General features: G+C 49.6%; 3 protein-coding genes across 4 annotated transcripts in view; 1 reads left to right on the forward strand and 2 right to left on the reverse strand.

Moving 5' to 3' along the window:
• CBL (Cbl proto-oncogene) overlaps window positions 1–6,011 on the reverse strand; it is a 79,829-nt gene extending 73,818 nt beyond the window's left edge. The window contains exon 1 of the mRNA XM_065881323.1: window positions 5,817–6,011. Coding sequence (XP_065737395.1) covers window positions 5,817–6,011 — 195 coding nt within the window. The remainder of the gene's footprint in view (window positions 1–5,816) is intronic.
• Window positions 6,012–10,920: 4,909 nt separating this feature from the next.
• On the forward strand, window positions 10,921–15,214 carry DRC12 (dynein regulatory complex subunit 12 homolog). Its single transcript, XM_065881651.1, is given in 8 exon segments — window positions 10,921–11,055; window positions 11,426–11,507; window positions 11,928–11,993; window positions 12,528–12,647; window positions 13,147–13,237; window positions 14,713–14,845; window positions 15,111–15,150; window positions 15,153–15,214. Coding segments are annotated over 8 exon segments (729 nt in total).
• A 529-nt stretch (window positions 15,215–15,743) lies between these two features.
• NHERF4 (NHERF family PDZ scaffold protein 4) lies at window positions 15,744–20,591 on the reverse strand. 2 transcript variants are annotated; one of them, XM_065882135.1, is made up of 11 exons: window positions 20,573–20,591; window positions 20,173–20,200; window positions 19,943–20,016; window positions 19,401–19,612; window positions 18,942–19,131; window positions 18,716–18,852; window positions 18,250–18,454; window positions 17,829–18,025; window positions 17,510–17,728; window positions 17,161–17,361; window positions 15,744–16,894 (listed from the first exon to the last, which is right to left on the reverse strand). In XM_065882135.1, exons 1-11 carry the CDS (start codon window positions 20,586–20,588, stop codon window positions 16,865–16,867), a joined length of 1,509 nt encoding a protein of 502 aa, XP_065738207.1. In that variant the 5' UTR covers window positions 20,589–20,591; the 3' UTR covers window positions 15,744–16,864. The 2 variants fall into 2 exon arrangements, with proteins under 2 accessions (XP_065738207.1, XP_065738208.1); XM_065882136.1 differs by having other exon boundaries at window positions 16,865–16,894; window positions 18,758–18,852; window positions 20,573–20,588.
• Window positions 20,592–20,860: the final 269 nt, after the last annotated feature.

Raw genomic sequence — 20,860 nt, forward strand, 5'->3', positions numbered from 1 at the left:
AAACAACACAACCTTTTTGTTTACAATGACTGTATATTACCCTTATAACCAAAAAAGGTAAAACTACTTTTAGTAAATGTTACTTTAATTCAACACTCAAAAAAAACAAAAAAAGATTCCCTACCTGATCCTCCTAATTAATCACATAGAAAATGTGGGAACATGTTTTGATCTCATTTTACTTTGTTAAAATGTTTGCACTTCATTCAGCACGTACTATATGTTAGGCACAGGAACTGATGTTAAGACAGTCTTGGGACTTCCCTGGTGGCGCAGTGGTTAAGAATCCGCCTGCCAGTGCAGGGGACACATGTTCGATCCCTGGTCTGGGAAGATCCCACATGCCACGGAGCAACTAAGTCCGTGCGAGACAACTACTGAGCCTGCGCTCTAGAGCCCACAAGCCACAACTGCTGAGCCCGCACGCCTAGAACCCGTGCTCCGCAACAAAGAGAAGCCACCGCAACGAGAAGCCCGCACACCGCAACGAAGAGTAGCCCCCGCTCGCCACAACTAGAGAAAGCCAATGCACAGCAACGAAGAACCAGTGCAGCCAAAAATAAATTTAAAAAAAAGACAAAGCCTTGATCCTGAAGAGCTCTAGTGGAGGGAGAGACAGATGAAATAAAAAGTGGTAAATGCTATCACTTTTTTTTTAAAATGAATCCCAATACCTTTATTTTTAATCACAAATTCCTGGGTGACTAAAATTCCTAGAGTTAAAATTAAATTGGGAAGGAGCTGACTACCAGAAAATAAACACCTACTTTATTAATATAATAGCAACAGAAAGGGTTTCCAATCTTCAGAAGAAAAATAACATGAACCAGCACCACCTGGTGGGTGTTACAAGATGAAATGCCCACATTTATTGTATTGAGAGCCCCCCACCACACTGCAGGTGCTTCATCAAGGACAGCTGCCATCAGAGCTGAATGGCATGAATTAAGTGCAACGGGAGAATAACGTGTACAAACGTCCACGATAACCACGCAAAGTAACCAGTCCACATAATTTGAAGAGACACAAACCCTTAACTTAAAAGAAGAGATTTCTTTTAATGGTACTAGTTAAACACCACGTTAACATCATTCAAGAGAACATCTACTTTGCCTGAGTGTGTGAATGGCGGGTGTGAGAGTGTGTGTGTGCGTGTGTGAGAATTGCTGTTGTATACCTACACAGGTCACTTTCTGAAAAATGACTTTTGTTATCAAGACTTTGTTGTATACCTGAGAAGTTACTGTATGGAGGAAATAACTAAGCCTTAGGAGGTGGGTAATCCTGGATTCCAAGTCAAGCTCCCCTATTAACTAGGTTACATAACCTCTCTGAGGCTAAGTATCCATAAAATAGGGATGATACCGCCAAAGAACTACTGAAAGAAATAAATAAGTTTAATGTAATTAAAAATGATTCCCACCCCCATACCTTTTCCTTTCAGAATTCCTTTGGGGCACACAAAGCAGTTTAACAAATATTTACAACGCACTTACTATTGTGTAAGGCCTTGTGACTGGACACTGCAGGACATAAAGAGATTACAGTTGCTGTCCTCGTGGAGTTTACAATCTTCAGAGGTTAAGATAGAGAAGAAATATGTACATGATGTTTAAACTTAAGAGATCCCGTATCACTTTGAACACACAGTCACTTATCACTATAATGTAATCTCCTGGAATGTAAGAATTTACACCTAGCACTACTATGCTCCTGATTTAGTGAGCGTGCAAGCATAGGAAGAAAGGTAAGAAGAAAGGGAGAAAAGAGTCCAATGAAATACACTGATTCATAAATTCTATTAAGTGCATCTTATTTCCAAAATACGGGAAGTTCCTTAAGGTGCTTTTTTTTAGGGCAAGCAGGAGAAGGTAGGTAGCAGAAGGATTATCTTTTTATAATGCCTTTTTAAACCCATGCTTTAAAGGAAAGCATTTTTCCCATAAATTATAGTCCATTAAATAAATGAACACCTGGGATTCCCTGGTGGCGCAGTAGTTGAGAGTTCGCCTGCCGATGCAGGGGACACGGGTTCGTGCCCTGGTCTGGGAAGATCCCACATGCCGCGGAGCGGCTGGGCCCGTGAGCCACGGCCGCTGAGCCTGTGCGTCCGGAGCCTGTGCTCCGCAACGGGAGAGGCCACAGCAGTGAGACGACCACGTACCGCAAAAAAAAAAGAAAACAACGAACTCCTTAAGGTTTTACTAACATAAGCTAATTTAAAATAAAAACATAGCATGGACCTAAAATACTGCCAGCATAATGCTCTACTTCAGAAGTGGACAAACTACAGCCTGCAGCCTTTTTTGTACACCTGCAAGATAAGAATGGTTTTTACTTTTTTTTTTTTTTTTTTTGCGGGTACGCGGGCCTCTCACTGTTGTGGCCTCTCCCGTTGTGGAGCACAGGCTCCAGACGGGCAGGCTCAGCGGCCATGGCTCATGGGCCCAGCCACTCCGCAACATGTGGGATCTTCCCGGACCGGGACACGAACCCGTGTCCCCTGCATCGGCAGGCGGACTCTCAACCACTGCGCCACCAGGGAAGCCCGGCTTTTACATTTTTAAAGAGTTGTAAAAACAATAGGAAGAATATAGTGGGCTGCCCTGGTGGCGCAGTGGTTAAGAATCCGCCTGCCAATGCAGTGCAGGGGACAAGGGTTCAATCCCTGGTCCCACATGCCGCGGAGCAACTAAGCCCATGCACCACAACTACTGAGCCTGTGCTCTAGAGCCCACGAGCCACAACTACTGAGCCCGCGTGCCTACAGCCCGTGCTCCACAATGAGAGAAGCCACTGCAATGAGAAGCCCACGCATTGCAACAAAGAGTAGCCCCTGCTTGCGGCAACTAGAGAAAGCCCGTCTGCAGCAATGAAAACCCAACACAGCCAAAAATAAATAAATAAAATAAATTTATTTTTTTAAAAAAAAGAATATAGGACTGCATATGTGGCCAGCAATGCCTAAAGTATTTACTATCTGTCCTGTGACAGAAAGTTTGCCAACTCCCACTCTACTTCATAAGGGAATTTTGAGTCTCTCACTAAATTAAATACCTTGATACTTCTACATTTACATTCAAGGCAATTTATATGATTGCTCTCTCCACTCCCCTGCCCTGCTGTCTCTTTACTTACTAGCCACTTTCTTCACATACAAGTATTCTCACAAATATTAATTACAATATACCGAGGTGGCGAAAAAAACCTAGAGGCTGACCACGTCTTCTGTTTAATAGCAAGCATTGTAGCACAAGCATTTTTCCAAGAATGAGTTTAAGTTCTGCAATGGAATAGTAAATTGGGCCTATGTTGACCAGAACCCATGACTTATGCCAACTTCTCCATCCGTATACATCCAATATTGGAGAAGAGGATACAGTTCCCAGGGCTAAACCAATAAACTGATTAATAATAGGCTGGGATAATATTCACCTAGCTTCAATGACAAGGTTAAAACAGATATGAGATGGTGACTTAGAGCTAAAGTCAATAAATGTGTGGGACATCTATAGATCTGACACTAAGTTCTTCTCCACTTATATCATATGGCATAAAGTCAAGAAGGGTTAGTGATACATTTAAGACTTTCAACAATAAAGTGAAAAAAGAGAACATCTATGCTCTAAACAGCAAGAGTAAAAGAGACGGTACAATCTAACAACACTCCAGAATTAGTCAGAAAATCTAGAAAGCAGTACGAACCTACTGGACTAGTACATCAGAAAGAACTGTTTTCAGCACAACCAGTAATATGTGATATGGGGCAAAAAGTACTAAAAATCATTTTCCAAAGCAAGCAACACAAGAATAAAACATTCCTTTCCCAACGCTAGAATGGAAAAGCTAGAAGTCTACTTTCCTTGAAACTACCGAAACCTGAAAAGCATTGACTCAAAACTGAGAGGTCTTTATACTTCCCAAATAATTAAACATTCTGCAGAAGAAATCATAATCCAATACACACTCTTTAAAGAGATGAATGAGAAAGACTTAAGGGGAAATCTTATTTTAAGGACTACGTTACATAGACTCAAAAGTTTGATAAAAAGTTTATTATTTTTAAGGAGAGGTCTCTAATCAATATGATTTTGATACATCGCATGTTGATACAATGAGAAACTAATTAGAAATGCAAATATTTTTTCATTCCAGGAGAAACTTTTTAAGTCATTAACTCTACATCCCTAAAATGCAAACCTACAATCTTCGGGTTTTGAATATATTCCATATATATTTTCAAGGTGTCAATGCATTTAAAATTTCCTTTATGCCTAACTTTCTTTAATGGTTTTATTACAATTTCTAATAATGAAATTAGCATTATAACACCAATATAATCAACATACAAATACCTGTTTATTAATTACCATACCAATTACTTAACATGAGAAAAACCAGCAGTGAAAAAGTAGCTTCTGAAACCACTGGTATGCACTACAGGAGTGCTAACTCATACACGGGACTTATTAAGAATTTAGATAGCACGTTTATATTTGCCAAGTGCTTCACAGTCACTTTTATTAGCTGTTTCTAGTGCAAAACAATCCATGAAGAACTTTACAGAAGAGGAACCTAGGCCCAGAGAGGCACCAAAGAAAAACAATTTTACTCTGGAGGAAATAACACCATTCTCTTACAATCTATGCCTGATCCTTCTAATAATCACCTTTCATCTGCAGAATGAATTTTGCAAAAATAAGTTATTAATAAATGTGAAAAATAGCAAGGAAATATTGAATTCTCTGGAACAAACCATTAGACTGTTTAAACACTTTTAAATACTTGGGACTAACTACTATATTTCATTATACAGACACAACTATAAGGAAGTAAAATTCTCTCAAATGCCAAACTTAAAGTGGGGTTATTTTTCACACTTGCTGAAAAAAGAAAGTAACCAAAGCAGCTCATCTAACAAGTTTAAAGTCAGGTTCCATAATAAGGAGTCAGGTTCTGTTACCAAAAAAAGTAGAACCCAACGAAAAGCAGTGTGTGTGTAAGGAGGAAGTTCTGGAAGAAGTCAGAATCTGCCGCCTAACCCGCTCAGTCAACATATCTCTCCTAAAATAATGGTTATGACCAGAACTTGTGGTTTAATCAGTGCATATCTATCTCAGCACCAGCAATGGATCCCATTCAATGTTTTGGAGGAGAAAAACTTGAGCCAGCGCTAGATGTGGAGGAAAGTTCCTTCCTTGGCTCATTTAAACACCCCCCATTTATTTTCTCTTGGTGTTGCATCTTAATGAGAAGAAAAAAACAGAAACAAAAACTATACGCTCACCTAGAGCGCAGTTTGCCTGCGGAGTTGTCAGGACCCCAGGTCTCTCAACCAGAGCCCGTAAACCTAATTCCCTAGTCAGAGCTCATCCAGCTAACAGTCCCAGCCGGTAAATCAAGCGCTCTTCCTCACCCCCTCCCTCCTATTTCCCGGGGCCAATTCCGTGACCCACATCCCTACACCCTACACAGAGCCGCAAACTCTGCACCCCCATTATACTTCCTCCCCGGTGGCTCCCCAGTTACCCTTCACCCCAGCCGCCACCCCATCTTTGTCTCGCAACCCCAAACACACATCTCAACGTTCCCTCACTCCCAACCGCAGCCCTTCCCCCACCGCCGACCCCCATCCTCCAGGTCTCCTCCCCACCCCCATATTCCCCACCCCTGCGCCCCGTCACCCCAGCTCCTCGCCTCCCCAGCCTCGCATGACCCGTCCCCTCCCCCAGCTTCCTCTGTCCCTTCCTTCCCGTCCCTCGGCCCCTCCGCCCACGCCCACCCCTGCTCCCGCGGGTCCTCTGCAGGCCTTTCACCTTGTCCATGAGCTTCCAGCACTTCTCCACCATCTTCTTGTCCACGGTCCCCGGAGGGTGGGGGCTGAGGTGGTGGTGGTGGTGGTGGTGCGGCTGGAAGGCGTCCTTCATGAGCCCGATCAGGCCTCCCGAGCCCGAACCCCCGGAGCCGCCGCCGCCCCCGGCCCCAGAGCTCTTTTTCACATTGCCGGCCATAGCCCGGGGAGGGTTAGGGGCCCAGCCGCGTCCGCCGGCTCCGCTTGGCTGCAAGTGAGGGAAAGAAGGAGGGCGTGAAGGAGGGGCCTCTCCCGGCCGCCGCCGTCACAGCCGCCGGCCGTCCGGGCGGAGGGAGGGGCGGTCGCGGGGAGGGGAGTGGGCGGCGCCGGGAGCGTGGGTCCGCGCGGGCGCGCCCCTTCAGAGAGCGCGAGCCCGGGGGAGGGAGGAGCGCGCGGAGCCGGCGGCCGCGTCGGGACTGGGGAGCGACCCCTCCTGCACCACCCCCTCCCGAGCCACAGCTCCCGGAAAGCTGCGGCCAAGTTTCCGCGCCGTCTCCCCCGCCCCTACCGCGAGGTTGGGGGGCGCTGCCCAGGCGGAACCTTCGCGCTGCGCCCCCTGCTGGAGGAGCGGGGAAAGGGCGGGGCGGGGTCTAACGTGGAGCCTGCGCACTAGGCAGAAGCCGAGCCCTCCGTGTTCCTTGTGGGTTGTGGGATGACCCTCCTGGAGGCGGTCATTGGGCTATTTAAATTAAGACAGGTGGCCATAGAAAGAATCTGAACTTCAAGTCTTTACCCCACACCTGACAAATGAGGAAAATGAACTTAAAGCTGTTTGCTTCTTAACACTGTGGGAGAAAAAGGGAAATTTTTTCCCCACTCCTTAGTGTTTTAAACTAGTTAAGTCAGGACCAAGGACAGGAATGTGAATGCTGCAGATTGTTGCATCCTGATTAGACCCCAGAAAGGCTTGAGACACTTAGGCCTCGAGCTCTTCTTCCAGGCCCTTTGACCCTTCTGAAAACAAAACACTTACCCCTTTTTTTGCTTTGAACACAAGTTCCTTTTCTGGAAATTGAATATATACTTAAGATTCCCCTGCACAGCGTACTGCACCACAGGTGGGCACTGCCAGCATCAAGCCCTGACCACAGAAACCTTGAGCTTCAAGCCCTGGCCTGAGGAGTCCTCGCTCCTCCCAGGGAACAGTAATGCGGTTCCCAGTCACTTCCACTTTTCTAGTCTCAAAGTTCCGCTGGAAGAACTTTGAAAAAAAGAATCTCTCTCCCAAAGAAGGAAGTGCCCTGCCCCAATTTGCTAATTCTGAGCCTCAGCTTTGGGAGTATGCAGGCCCTGGTGTCTCAATAAGTACTCACTTCCTCCTTAGATTCCCCACCTGGCTCTTCTACAAAGCTCTTGACTGTAAGAGGGGAAAAAATATCCTTGTCTGCAATTCAATGGCCTGTATCTAAGATTGATTGCGGAGTCAAAATTATCATTTCCTATCAGTAGAATTTCCATTAGTCAATTCCTACCTAGAAAGAGTTAAAATGTCTAAAGAAAATGTATAGGCAAAGCTCTTAGATAATTGTCAAAACTTCCCATCCCTAGTGCATCCACCCTTAGTTGCAGGCTCTCCTTCCCTCTCCCTTGGTCTATTGAAACCTTTTCCTCACTGATTTCCCTGCCACCTCCAATCCACGCTGCCACCAGACCAGTGTTCCTAACGTATAGGTCTGACAGCATAAAACAAAACAAAACAAAACACTTTAAACACTCCCCATTGCCTCCTGAATGAAATTAACAGTTATGATCTAACTCTAAACTACCTTGCAGTTTTGTACTACTCCAGTACATATATCCCATGCTGGGTGACTCACCAACTCACAAAATACCACAATTCTTTCTTTTTTCATCACTATTACTCAGAGCATTCCCTCTGCCTAAAGAGTGCTACTAAAGTCCAATCCATTTTTTTATACTCAACTCAGATATTGTCCTCCTTACCAGACAGTCCTCCTCTAAATTTCCATAACCATCTATTTCTCACCTGCCACACATTAATTTATGCTATATTGTCTTATCGACTTTGGTTTTCCACAGTACCTAGCACACTATAGACATGCAAGGGTACTTTTTCCCCTCGTAGTCAAATCCTAGATTTTATGGAATATAGGTTAAGAAATTAACCCTTGGAGCCGTGTATGAGCTCGTAGGTCATCTTCACAATGTACATCATCATTGTACATCTCTGGCTTGGTTTAAGGCTTCCAATTTGCATTATGTTCAGTATGGTCTGTATAGAATGGAATTGTAAAATCTGCACTCTTTTTCTGCTGTAGTAAGCCATATTTCTTTTTTATTTATTTATCTATTTATTTATTTTTGGCTGCGTTGGGTCTTTGTTGTTGCGCACGGACTTTAGATGGGGCGAGCAGGTGCTACTCTTCGTCGTGGTGTGCAGGCTTCTCATTGTGGTGGCTTCTCTTGTTGCGGAGCATGGGCTCTAGGTACGTGGACTTCAGTAGCTGTGGCACGTGGGCTCAGTAGTTGTGACTCGCGGCCACTAGAGCACAGGTTCAGTAGTTGTGGCGCATGGGCTTAGTTGCTCTGCGGCATGTGGGATCTTCCTGGACCAGGGCTTGAACCCGTGTCCCCTGCTTTGGAAGGCAGATTCTTAACCACTGCGCCACCAGGGAAGTCCCATATTTCTTTTAATATATGATGACCTATATTTGTCTCACATTTGAGTGAAGTAGAGAGGGTGACGCTTCTCTCCTCTGTATCTCTTTAAAACCCCCAGAAGGGATCCTATTCAAAGGAAGACAGAGTTGTGCTGAAATGATCGTTCCTGTTTTCACTTATGAACTGAGGTTAATGAAGAAAGAAAGAAAGATTGGCCTTTCTTTCACAATTTTCACTTGGCTTGTTTTCATAATGTGCTGGAGATTGAATTGTTGATCACAATGTCATTCTCATTCCTGGATTATTCTAGAGCTTGCTCAGTTTGTATCACATCATGTGACCTGTGGCAATTTTCTTATTCCATTTCACCTTCGCCCCAAACCACATCCTCTCTGCACCTGAAAGTCGGTTGACTGAATATATTTGAAAAGTAAATGCTTTTCTGAGACACGATATGTTGTTTATACTCTGTAATTTCTGTCCTCAATATGGGACTCCGTGCATCAGCACAACAGAGACACTAATTATTCTATTCAAAAGTCCTCAAACAGGCTTCTGGATGAAGGGAAGGACCAGGACAGGAACCTCTACTGCATTCCTACTCAGGGAGAGAGGGTTCTGGGGGGCGGGGGGGGGGGAATAAATAAAAAACATGCTTCAAGATTAGAAGAAAAATCTCCGATTTGGGAGATGTGCCCAGGGTTATCTGACACTGAGGTACAGGAACAGTAAGCAACGGGAAGGACAAGGCCACTTCTTCTCTTTGCTCTGTAAAATGTCCCCGGGGTCAGAGAGGTACCCTGCAGCCACGAAGGTGACAAATAAATATCATCAGCCTCTGCCTGTATCTGCCTGCTCCCTAGAGGAAGGATTTTTTCCCCAGATCTCATGGCTATTTCTTCAGATCTGTTCCTGACAACAGGCAATTGACCAAAAATGACCAAAAAATGTTGAGGAAGACAGAGATAGAAATATCTAAAGAGAGAGTCTGCAGTTCCCTTAATCCGCAAGGGGAAAAGCCCTGAAGTTTCTGCTGTTTTCATCCTAGCCAGTATGGTGTCCAGAGATCCCAGTGACAGACAGACAACAAGGCTCCCAATAGCACAGGGCTGGAGAGAGGGGGTGGGGGACGAGGGCTGCTGACCAGGGCAAACCACTCGTCATTGTCCCTTCCCCAGATTTATTTTTCCAATCTTCATGACTCCAGCAAGAAGCATCCCTAAGTGGGGGGCAACCCCCCAACATTGCTCAGTAAATAATTTAAATAGAAAAATGCAGGAGGGCTTCCCTGGTGGCGCAGTGGTTGGGAGTCCGCCTGCCAATGCAGGGGACATGGGTTCGTGTCCCGGTCCGGGAAGATCCCACATGCCGCGGAGCGGCTGGGCCCATGAGCCATGGCCGCTGAGCCTTTGCGTCCGGAGCCTGTGCTCCGCAGCGGGAGAGGCCACAACAGTGAGAGGCCCGCGTACCGGAAAAAAAAAAAAAAAGAAAAACGCAGGAGACTCAGTAGAAGGTCAAGTAAGTCCACTAGAGGGAGCCCCAACCAACTCAGTACTGCAGAGAGCCAAGCAAGGTATTTTCTCAGCACCTGTCTGAAAGTCAACCACAGACAGGAATACGGGAAAAGAAGCAATACAGTAAGTCACAATGAGAGAAGATAGTCCTGTAAATACCCAGGGAAAATCCAGGCCTTTCAAGATTTACAAAGTCAAACATTTCTTTTTTATTTTTTGGTCGCATGCTGTGGCTTGCAGGATCTTATTTCCCCAACCAGGGATCGAACCTGTGCCCCTTGCAGTGGAAGCGCAGAGTCCTAACCACTGGACAGCCAGGGAATTCCCCAAAATCAAATATTTAAAGACCAGGAAACTGAGGCTGAGCAAGTTTAAATGGCTTGCTCAAGTTTACATATCCGGACGGAGGGGATAAGAACTCACAGCTCCTATCTCTAACCAGTGCCCTTTCTTCTCCATTTGCATCTCTCTATGTCAACACCCTGAGGTCCTGGGTCTACCTCTCCTTTGCGTCTCATTTCTCTGAAAGGGGAAACTCTCTCAACCACCTTCTGCACTTCTTTCCTTCATACAACACAGAGTGCCTTCCTGAAGGAGAGCTTCAGTTTTAAACCTAATAATGTCATTTTGCGGATGAGACCTTGGGATGTGTAAATTGCCCCAAATGGCTACTGTCAGTCCTTTTCCTCTGTATCAGCACAACAGCATTATTTCAGATGTGTAAATCTGTAATTTGTAAGTCTCCAAATTGCAGGCTGTGCTACAGAGAAGTGAATCATAGATGATCGGCTCCAAAGCCCTTTCTCCTCAAACTACACTTAGGATTTGGGGATAAGGAGAGTATTGGCTCTCTGAGACCTCGGTATTTTAAGCTTTGTATTTAGTCCCTTCTACCTTCCTATGAACACCATGTTTCCCAGTTGCCCGGACGACATGCAGCCTCCAGAAACCCAACCTTCCAGTTCTCAGTCCCGCCCCAGACAGAAATTTGCCACTCTGGATTGGTTCCCAGAACCCAGTCTCCTCCTCTGGCTCCTAGATCGTTGGGCCTTTTCTCTGCCCCTCCTCGTGAGTGGGTCACACCACAGGGAGACACGACAGAGGCAAGAGAGGGTCTTGCAGAAAGGAAGAGGCAGGGTAAGGATGTTGGGAAGAGGGAAGGGACCAGGTACTGAGCTTTGTTTTCTCTGAAAGAGGATTGAGAGGAATGATTTCTGTACTTAGAACCTGACCGATAGAGAGAAACAACTCCATCCTTCCCAGTGGCCTCAGCCTTGCCTAAGTTTCCAAGGAAACCAAGAACAGAAGCTTCTGAAAAGTATAAGAGACAGAGTTGGAGACTAGAACACTAATTCTCCTGAGACTCCTGGTTCAGTCTAGGGGTCAGGTAAGCATCTCCATTGTCCAGACCTAAATACGAGACCCCTCTCTCCCCCAGGACAGCAAGGAAATACGACCTAAGACCAAAGAAAAAGGGACAAAACCTGGGACACAGAAGAAGAAAAGGAATGCAGCTGTTGGTGAGTCAGGCTGGGTGGAGGTGGGTGCCCCCTGCTTCTCCACGTTCTGGCTCAGAGACCGAGCAGAGGTCCTCCAGAGAGAATTCAGCCCTCTGCCTGATAAGACGGAGCTGTCTTGACCCTCCTCCTTCATATCTGCATCCAGATTCCATGGAGCTGGGTAAGTGGGAAAATCAGCACCCATGCCCATCTGACCCCCTCTGGCTCTGTGCCTTCCTTATGTATTCATTACACATCTTTTGAGTACCTGCTATGTGCTGGGCAGTGAACTCATTAGACTTTGCCATCAGAGATCCCTCATTTAGTGGTCCTGAGATCTCCTGCAAAAAAAAAAAATCCGGGGTGTGGGATGAGGATGGGAGGGGAGTAGGTAAGGCTGAGATCCTGACAAGCTGAGGCTCTGCCATCTTGCCAGGGCAGATGTGGAGACTGAATCCATACACTGGCTGGCACTGCTGGAAAAGGAGCTGCTCCAAGACCACTTGGGTAAGAAGAGTGGAAGTTCTGGGGGCAATAGAGGTGGGTCAATGGGCATTTCTGTATCCCTGGGAGCTTGAAGGGTTGGAGCTATGGTAGAGGGCTGAGCTGATCTCTAACCATCCCCTAGTGGAAAAAGATTGTCAAGAGTTAGGGTTGTGAGGAAACGGTGGGCAGTAAGGGCTGATAAAGGCAGCTATATTTTTCTTAATTTTTTGTCCGCACCACGCGGAATGAGGGTTCCCCGACCAGGGATAGAACCCTCACCCCCTGCGGTAGAAGCATGGAGTCCCAATCGCTGGACTGCCAGGGAAGTCCCAAGGCAGCTATTTTTTATAGCCAGAACACAGAGGGAGTTTGTGGTTCTTAGTAACGAAGAGCCTGTAGGATTCTAGGGGGGAAAAAACAAACACCAGAATGACAATGAGAGACTGGCAGCCTGCTGCCAGGTTTCCAAAGGTGGGCAGAGTCCATCAAGGCCATCGGGGCTGATTTAGTGGGGTCCCCAGCCAGTCCTGAGGGCTGCTCTGGGACTGTTCACAGCTCTGTGGAGGGATGAGGCCTGCCAAGCCAAGGCTTCTGAAGACAAGCTGAAGCAGAGGATACAAGAACTGGAGGCTGAACTGGAGGGGGCCTGGAGTGAAGGGAAGGCCATATATGCAGGTGTGCAATTGATTAAGCAGGTGGGCAGGAGACAGGGGCCTGGAAGAGGACACCCAAGAGGGCCAGAGGTTGCTGGGTAGGGAGACAAGGAGGACTCTCATCTGCCATGCCTAGTCTCAGCCTTCCCAGCACACACAAGAATCCTGAAGGAGCCAAACAAAGGCCTCTGGGATCTTGGGCAGGGACCTTCCATGATGGCCCATGCCATACGCTTGATGCTGTGTGGGTTACAATACACAGCCACAGCCTTTATCTCATTCATCCCATGGGACTGAGTGGGGAGAAGGGCCTGAATCCCCATCCTGAGTGGCAGGGGGAAGGGGACCTTGTTTCCTAGCTCCCTCCCCAGCCTCTCAGAATCACCACAAGAAGAACCAAAAGGCCTTTATGTATCTGCCCCACTGGACCAAGCAGAGCCCTCCCTACTCACAACTTCCCATCCTTTCTCCATCCCTCTGTCCCCACCTGGGTCCCTGGCCACCCACCATCCCCACCACAGAGATGAGTGGTCAGTGCTGCACCCTGCAGGAGGTGATGGAGACCCACAGCAGGCAGCTGGAGGAGGAAGTGAGGGGCCTTCGGGAGCAGTTAGATCAGCTTCCCCACCCTCGAAGCCCTTTCTCTCGGAGGATCACTGCTGCTGTTCAGACTGAAGAGGTGGATTTAGGATGTTTCTTCTCTAGAAGACTGCAATCTAAGCTCTCATATTGCTTTCCCCACTAACCTTCCCACCATTGAGAATTTCCCCACTGACCTTCCCACCATTGAGAATTTCCCCACTGACCTTCCCACCATTGAGAATTGCAGCAGACGGTTCAGGACAGGAAAAAAAAAATCTTAAGCTATAAGAAGAAGACCTTGGTCTTCCCTGGTGGCGCAGTGGTTGAGAATCTGCCTGCTAGCGCGGGGAATGTGGGTTCGGGCCCTGGTCTGGGAGGATCCCACATGCCGCGGAGCCACTAGGCCCGTGAGCCACAACTACTGAGCCTGCGCGTCTGGAGCCTGTGCTCCACAGCAAGAGAGGCCGCGATAGTGAGAGACCCGCGCACCGTGGTGTAGAGTGGCCCCCACTTGCCACAACTAGAGAAAAAGCCCTCGCACAGAAATGAAGACCCAACACAGCCATAAATAAATAAATTAATTAATTAATTAAAAAAAAAAAAGAAGAAGAAGACCTAAGTCTCTCACCCCATTTCCCTCTCTCAGTGGTGTCTCCAAATCCAGTTCTCACTCCCCACCGCCGCCATGTCTCCCATAAGCAAAACATATTCCCGCTCAGTTTGGCTGATTTTTATAATGAAACCAAGCTTAAATGAAACTGTTTAACTTACTTATTTCCTTATCTTCAAGGCCTAATGCATGGTAGGTCCTAAATAACTATTTGCTAATAAATGAGAGAGCTTCTAAATAAGCATATACATGTATGTGTATGTGTATGTGTGTGTGTATATATATATATATATATATATATATATATATAAGCTTTTGTTCTCTTCCATCTTGGTAACAGGATAGAGTTGAAAAATTTTGGCATGGCGCACAGATTTTCCACAATTTTGGCCTCAAATTTTCTTATCCTAAAGTAGCTTTATTTTAGCTATAGATAGCCAAGAGCTGCTTATCTGCCATGCAGGCCCTGAGCCCCTTTCCTAATCTTTGCCGTATCTCAAATTTAAATGCAGTCAGCATTTATGAAGCACTTCCTGCATACTAGGTGCTTTCCCATACATTAACACATTTAACTCTCACAGCAAGCCTGTGAAGTATGGGTCATTTTCTCTACGAAGATGAAGAAACTGAGTCTCAGAGAGAGATATGTCAGACATTACACAAGTAGTAAATGACAACCAGATTTGGGACTCAGATCTCTTGTCCCAAGCCCACTCTCTCTACTCTACCTTAATGGTATATTTCAGCTCTTTATAGGAACTCTGGGAAAGTTGATGGCTCTGCGGAAGTCTGGAATGATCCCACTCAAGTTCTGCTCTTTGGGTACCTTTGGAGACTCTGTTCAAGCATAGAGTGACACCGTCCTGTCCTCTTTCATCCTTCTGCCCCCGTCCCCAGAGATGTGCCAAAGGGAGGCTGAGGCTACACAGAGAGAGGCCATGCAGGCCCTTGGAGAGTGGGACCGAACTCTGGCTCAGCTTCAGGCCCACGTGGCAGACATGGACGCCAAATACGAGGAAATCTTACATGTAAGCCCTACCCTCTGAAGGCCAGTCATCCCAGTGCCCAGCACCCCCCCAAAAATCCCAGCTAATGTGACAATGACAGACCAGGGGGAAGGAAAAGAAGAATCTCCATAGGGAACTCTGCTCTATCTTAAGGGGATACAACCATGCCTACCCACTAAGAATAAGAGCTTTGAGAAAACACTGTCCAGGAAAGCTTACAGACCAACCTGGGACACCCCTCATCCAGCCCTCTCCCTTCCTGAGATCTGAAGCTTGGTGTCTGCAGGACAGCCTGGACTGGCTCTCAGCCAAACTGAGAGCCGTCAAGCCGTCCACGCCCGGCACAAGGAGCAGCGCCGCCAGTTTGGACTCAACCCCCTGGATCTTTGACTGTGAGCCTCTAGTCTCTGGGGCCCGCTGAGGCCCCAGCTGTCTGTATGTAGAACTCAACAGGACTGTGGGCTGTGATTTTTGGCAGAGATGAGTGCCCCTCATAGGAACATCTCAGTTCTGGGCTGACCCTTTACCCTGAAGACTGAATAAGAAGAGAGAAATTTGACAAGGTCTCAACTTCTCTCCTAGAGAAACTGGGTCCCACCCCTTGAGCCTGAGGCCCTTTTGGTCACCCTACCCCCACCAACACAAACAAAGGCAGCCAGATTTGCGGGGAAAGGCCATTTCTACAATAGACCAACAGTGACCAGGCACCAGCTCCCACAATCCTAAGGTGCCCACAGAGGGAAGGTGCAGCCGGTCTCCAAGTTCCTGCAATATACCCAACAGTCCTGGAGTCATGCTTAGGGCAAATTCCAGGCGGCTTCAATCCTAGCCGGCCCCACAGCCCGCCAGGAAAGGGAAAACTCTGTTTCTTCTCTGTTTTACTACAACGTTCTCAGTTCTACTTCATTTCTGGTGAAACGTGGAGGAGGGAGGTTTCCCACACCAAGTAATTCTCCGTAGACACAATTTAACTTTTGTGTTACAATTTAACTCAATTCCGACACTATCTACCTGGATGTATCATCAGATCCCTCAGGTTAAGGGTTCTGTCCCACAGACTGCCCTCGACCTCAAATACCAATCTCGAGTCCAGGTTGTCACTTGTGCTTCTGACCTACTAGCTATCAATCAGAGGTTCCCACAACCCCCTCCTTGGGTTCAATCATTTGCTAGAGTGATTGAACTCAGGGAAATAGTTTACTTACTAGATTACCAGTTTATTATAAAGAACACAACTCAGGAACAGCCAGATGGAAGAGATAAACCGGGAGAGGTATGACCATGGAAGCTTCATGCCCTCTCCAGGTGCACCACCCTCCCAGCACCTCCACGTGTTCGGCAACACGGAAAGCTCTCTGAAACTGTCCTTTTGGGTTTCTGTGGAGGCTTCTATGTAGGCAAGATCCATCAATCCATTGAACACTGGTGATTAATTCAACCTCCAGCCCCTCTCGCCTCCCAGGAGGTTGAGGGTAGGGGTGGGGGTGGGGCACTGAAGGTTCCAACCCTCTAATCACATGACTGGTTCCCCTGGAAACCAGTGCCCCATTCTCAGGTGCTTTTCAAGAGTCACCTCATTAACAAAACTAGGTATAGTTGAAAGGGGCTTATTGTCAAAAACAGAAGACAGCTTTCTCTCTCTTACTACTTAGGAAATTCCAAGGATTTTAGGAGCTCTGTGCCAGGAAAGGATATGAAGGCCACACATATATTTCTTGTTATAAATCACAAAATCATAGCACTCATCTCACGCAGATCTTCATCCTTCGGGCACAGCTCCCAAAGATCCCACGTGACTTGCTTTGGAATCAAAGGGGAGGTTCCCTCTTGGGCCCACCTGAGGCCTCTGGCCACACCCTCTTCCAGGAGGTGGGCCCATGGGAAGGGAGGGAGGCCAAGGACTATCCTGTGATCCGAGGTATCCGGAGTCCTAGAGCTGCAGCTTCTGGTTTAAAGAGAGCATCTCAGCTCCCACCACCTCAGGCTGGAGAGTGGAGACAGGAAAGCTTGGGTAGATCTGTGCCAGGTATAGGGGGGGTGCTACAGTAGATCTGAGGCTACAGTCCAGTCCTAAGCAGAGAAAGAAGGGAAGAGGTCATTCAGAGACCAGAAGAGTTCCCTTTCCCTGTGCCCCCCCCCCCGCCCCCGCCCTCACTGGGATGCCCAGGAATGGGGCTTCTTCCCTGGGTCCTTCTGACCGCACGTACCATGGCCTAAAGTCCCAGCCTGAGTGCCCCACGCTGCTTCACCCTGCAGCTTCCCGCTCTGCCCTCTGCTCTGGCTCCCCTCTGTCCTCTTCTGGCTGACTCACAGTCCATCTGTCTCTTCTTCCTCACCTCTCCAGACCCTGGGGGAATCCAGGCTTCCAAGCCCTGCTGAGATCTGGCCGCCAGCTTCAGGCATAGGGGTGGCTCCGCCTCAGCCAGCTGCTGAAGTCTTTCCAGGTCATTCTCTCCGCCCATGGGATTCCCGTTCACCTCCAGAATCACATCTCCCATTTGCAGTCCCGCCCGGGCAGCTGAGCCTCCTAGGGTCACCTGGTGGAATGGGGTGGGGGGGAATGTAGAGCTTGGAACACCACGGAAAAGTCTGCTGGGTGTACTGAGGCTCTGGGAGGGAAGCAGAGGAAGGCTTGTCAAGAGGCAAATGATTGAAAAGATCCAAGGTCCCTGGGGCATCAGTCACCTGGGAGATGAAGAGATGAGGCCCACTGGCCACACAGCTGAGTCGGAAGCCATAGCCACCGCCAGGCCCAGGGTACAGGAAGCACTGGCGGAAGCCGCGTGGGACGGTCGTGTCTTCAACTGGTGGGTCCCTGGTCTCAACCAGAGAGGCTGAGCCGGTATCCTGGGGAGAGTCAGGAGCCTCTGTGCTCTCCAAGAAGAGAAGTGGGGACAAGCGAACCTGGAAAAGAGGAAGATAGGACAAACCGTGCTGCTTGTTCCCCCACCCGAGCCCTGCTCTCTCCCTGCCCTCTCTCTAGCCCCCGCCCCTCAGCTCGCACCATGTTGAAGAAGCGGTCAGCCTCGGGGTCGACGACGATGAGCGAGACGCAGGAGCCCTGAGCCCGGATCTTGGACACTGTCTCTTCATGGCCCAGCCCTTCCACGCTCTCCCCAGCCACAGCCACCAGCCGGTCCCCAGCCTGCATCCCGGCCTTCTCTGCTGGCAGTCCTGGGTCCACCTGCCACAGGAACTGACCTGGGATGCAGACATCCTCACTGCTCCTTCCCCACTGACCCCCAGTGCCGGCCCAGGCCACTGTATGCACACCAGGGGACTGACCCAGGGCTACACAAGAGGAGGAGGCCCGGGCTGGGGTTCAGCCAGGGCCACCACTTCTGTGCACTGAGAGGTGTATATATACACTTGTGTGCCCACCCCAAGGCCCACCTTCCCTCCCTGCCCCCAGGGCTCTCACTCACCGAGCCGACCGTCAAGGCCCTTCTCCTCTCGGAGCATGAACCCGAAGCCCTGGGGCCCTTTCTCTAGATGCAGACAGCGGGGCTTGGTGGGCAGTGCCCAGCCCTCTGCCAGGGGTGCAGCCAGGGGCATTCCCAGCTGGCGACACTGTTCCTCCACCGCTGGCCCTGCCACCAGCAGGGTCACCTGCTTGCCACTCTGCCAAAGCTGTGGGGACCCAGCAGGGCATCAGCGTCAACTACCTGGGTAGGGAGGGCAGAGGCAGGCACCTCCTCACAGCCCCTCTTCCCAGGTCCAGGAACGAGGCACTAGGGAAGGGAGGGGAGGGCCCAGCACAGAGTATAAAGGGAAGGATGGCGACAGGTACAAGATCGGATCAGGCGATTAGGCGTGTGGAGGAGGGGTCTGCTTCCAGAGGCAGGGACCAGGCCCGAGGGGTGAGGACAGATGGGAAACAGGCAGTCATACCTTCTTGCTGAGTTGGTTATGCGTGAACTTCTCCACGCTGACCCCATTCACTTCTAGCAGCCGGGCCCCAGGGGGCACTCCTGCCTGCTCAGCTGCTCCTCCAGTGCTCAGCACTAACCAGAAAGGACCCCGATGTCCTGGAAGCACAAACAGCAAGCTTCTGCCCGCTTCTGCCCAGAGCAGGGCTGAGATCCCCATCCTGAGCCCTCCCGAGCTCCAAGCTCACCTTGGGTGATACTGAAGCCAAAGCCACCCTCGTCTTTCACTACGTGGCACAGCCGAGGCCGGACCCCTCGGCCGAGAGTGGGACAGAGGTGGGCATCGTTCCCCCGCTGAGCTCGGGCCACCTCATGCACGTGCTGTGCCAAAACCGTCAGCAACACCCGAGGACCGCTGGCCCGGATGCGGCGTATCACCTGAACGGTGGGCACACGGAGCGGGCTTGGGCTGGCCCCTCTTGCCAGCTTCCCCTCCCTGGAAGCTACACTTTTCACCACGGGAACCGGCTCTCTGGAGACCTTCACGCAACCATTCGGGCCTGGGTGTCCCTAAGTTCTGGGAGATGGGGGAGGTTGAGGCTTGGGTCCTGCCCCCATATACCCAAGGAGGTGACCAACCGGCTTCTGTCTCCCTGAGGTGCTATAGAATGTTCTCCTGTACCACAGGGGTCCCAGCCCAACCTCACCACTGAATAGTCTTCATGTTCCACGACATGGTTGTTCACCCCCAGGATCCAGTCTCCTTCCCGAAGACCCTGGCGCTGGGCAGAGGTGCCTGGCTCCACCCTGCACACCACATGCCCAGCCCTGCCCCGCTGCTGCCGCAAGTGGAAGCCAAAACTCCTGCCCTCCTCTCTGTTCAGCAGATAGAAGCGAGGTCGTTCCAGGCTCCAGAGATCTGGAAGGGGAGGTGGGCAGCAGAAAAGGGGGAGGAGAGGGGACATGACCCAAGTACAAGTCACCTTGTGTCTGGCAGACCCTGCCCCTGTGATAGAACACCAGACAGGCTTCTGCCCAGTTAGGTATTGGGCAGGGGGACTGAACACGGACCAGGCAGAGTGGCGGGGACAGGAAATGCCTGGCCCCCTTCCACCTCCACATGGGTACTCCCACCAAGGCTGTTATCAGAGGGAGACAGAGTGAGTGGTTACCAAGGAGACGGGAAGCTGTGTGGAGCCCTGGTGGCTCTGGGGAAAGGAAACGGTTGCCCCAAGTGATGGGGGGTTACCAGAGGGCTCGTGGTCTTCAGCCAGGGAGAGCACAGGATTATCAATGCCCAGTTTGGGGTTAAACTCAAACTTCCTGCAAGGAAGCAAGTCAAGCAGGTAGGAGAAAACTGACATCCGGACTTGGGTCCCAGGCTCACCTTGAGGTGCTAATGGCTAATGGCAGCTGAAGAGCTTCCCCACCTTCAAGCCCTCCTCCCCTTGCCCCAATCCTTCACAGCACGGCACTTACGGGGCCAAGGAAGCTGTGTCCTGAAGATCTGCTGGGAAAAGAAGGGGTGAGGGGAGGAGAGGCACATTCTGCCCCCCCGAGACTCCTCTTCCATGGTCATTAACTGAAAGGACTTCGGGGAACCCCCAAATTCAGGACTCGCTCCAAAAGGGTGTTCCCTTCCCCCTCCTTCCCCTCCCCGGGGCAAGGCCTCCTGATACGCACAGAAGTCTGAGCATATCAGTACAGGGCGTGGACCAGGAAGGCAGACACATCCAACCACTCACCTCTCCCCTCCTAACTTCCAGTCTACGTGCCTCAGAGCTCCAAGCCCCAGTACCAAGTGTGTCCTGGTCCCAAAGCCTTCCAATCTGCCCTCTGCCCTAAAATCCCCCGCAGAGGATTTCTCCTGGCCTCTTACCTGCAGCTGCCTCCATGGTTGGATCAGCGAGCCAGGCTCAGTGTAGGGACAAGGTCCATCGAAACCAGCTGACCCTCCCACCTACCCCGCCACGTCCCGCCTCCTCCAAGACGCTGCCTTAGAAGCAGTCAGTAATGGTTAACGGGAGGAGAGTCTTGTCCTCTGGGGAAGTGTGTCTGTTCCTCCTGCCCTATTCTCGAGCCCCGACTTTCTCGGGAGACTCTGCTGCCGCCCCAGTCCCCCCTCTGCGCAGAGAAAGGTCACTGTAATTGCTGGGCACTGTAATTC

Source organism: Phocoena phocoena, chromosome 8, assembly GCF_963924675.1.
Source record: "Phocoena phocoena chromosome 8, mPhoPho1.1, whole genome shotgun sequence".
Lineage (NCBI taxonomy): Eukaryota > Metazoa > Chordata > Mammalia > Artiodactyla > Phocoenidae > Phocoena > Phocoena phocoena.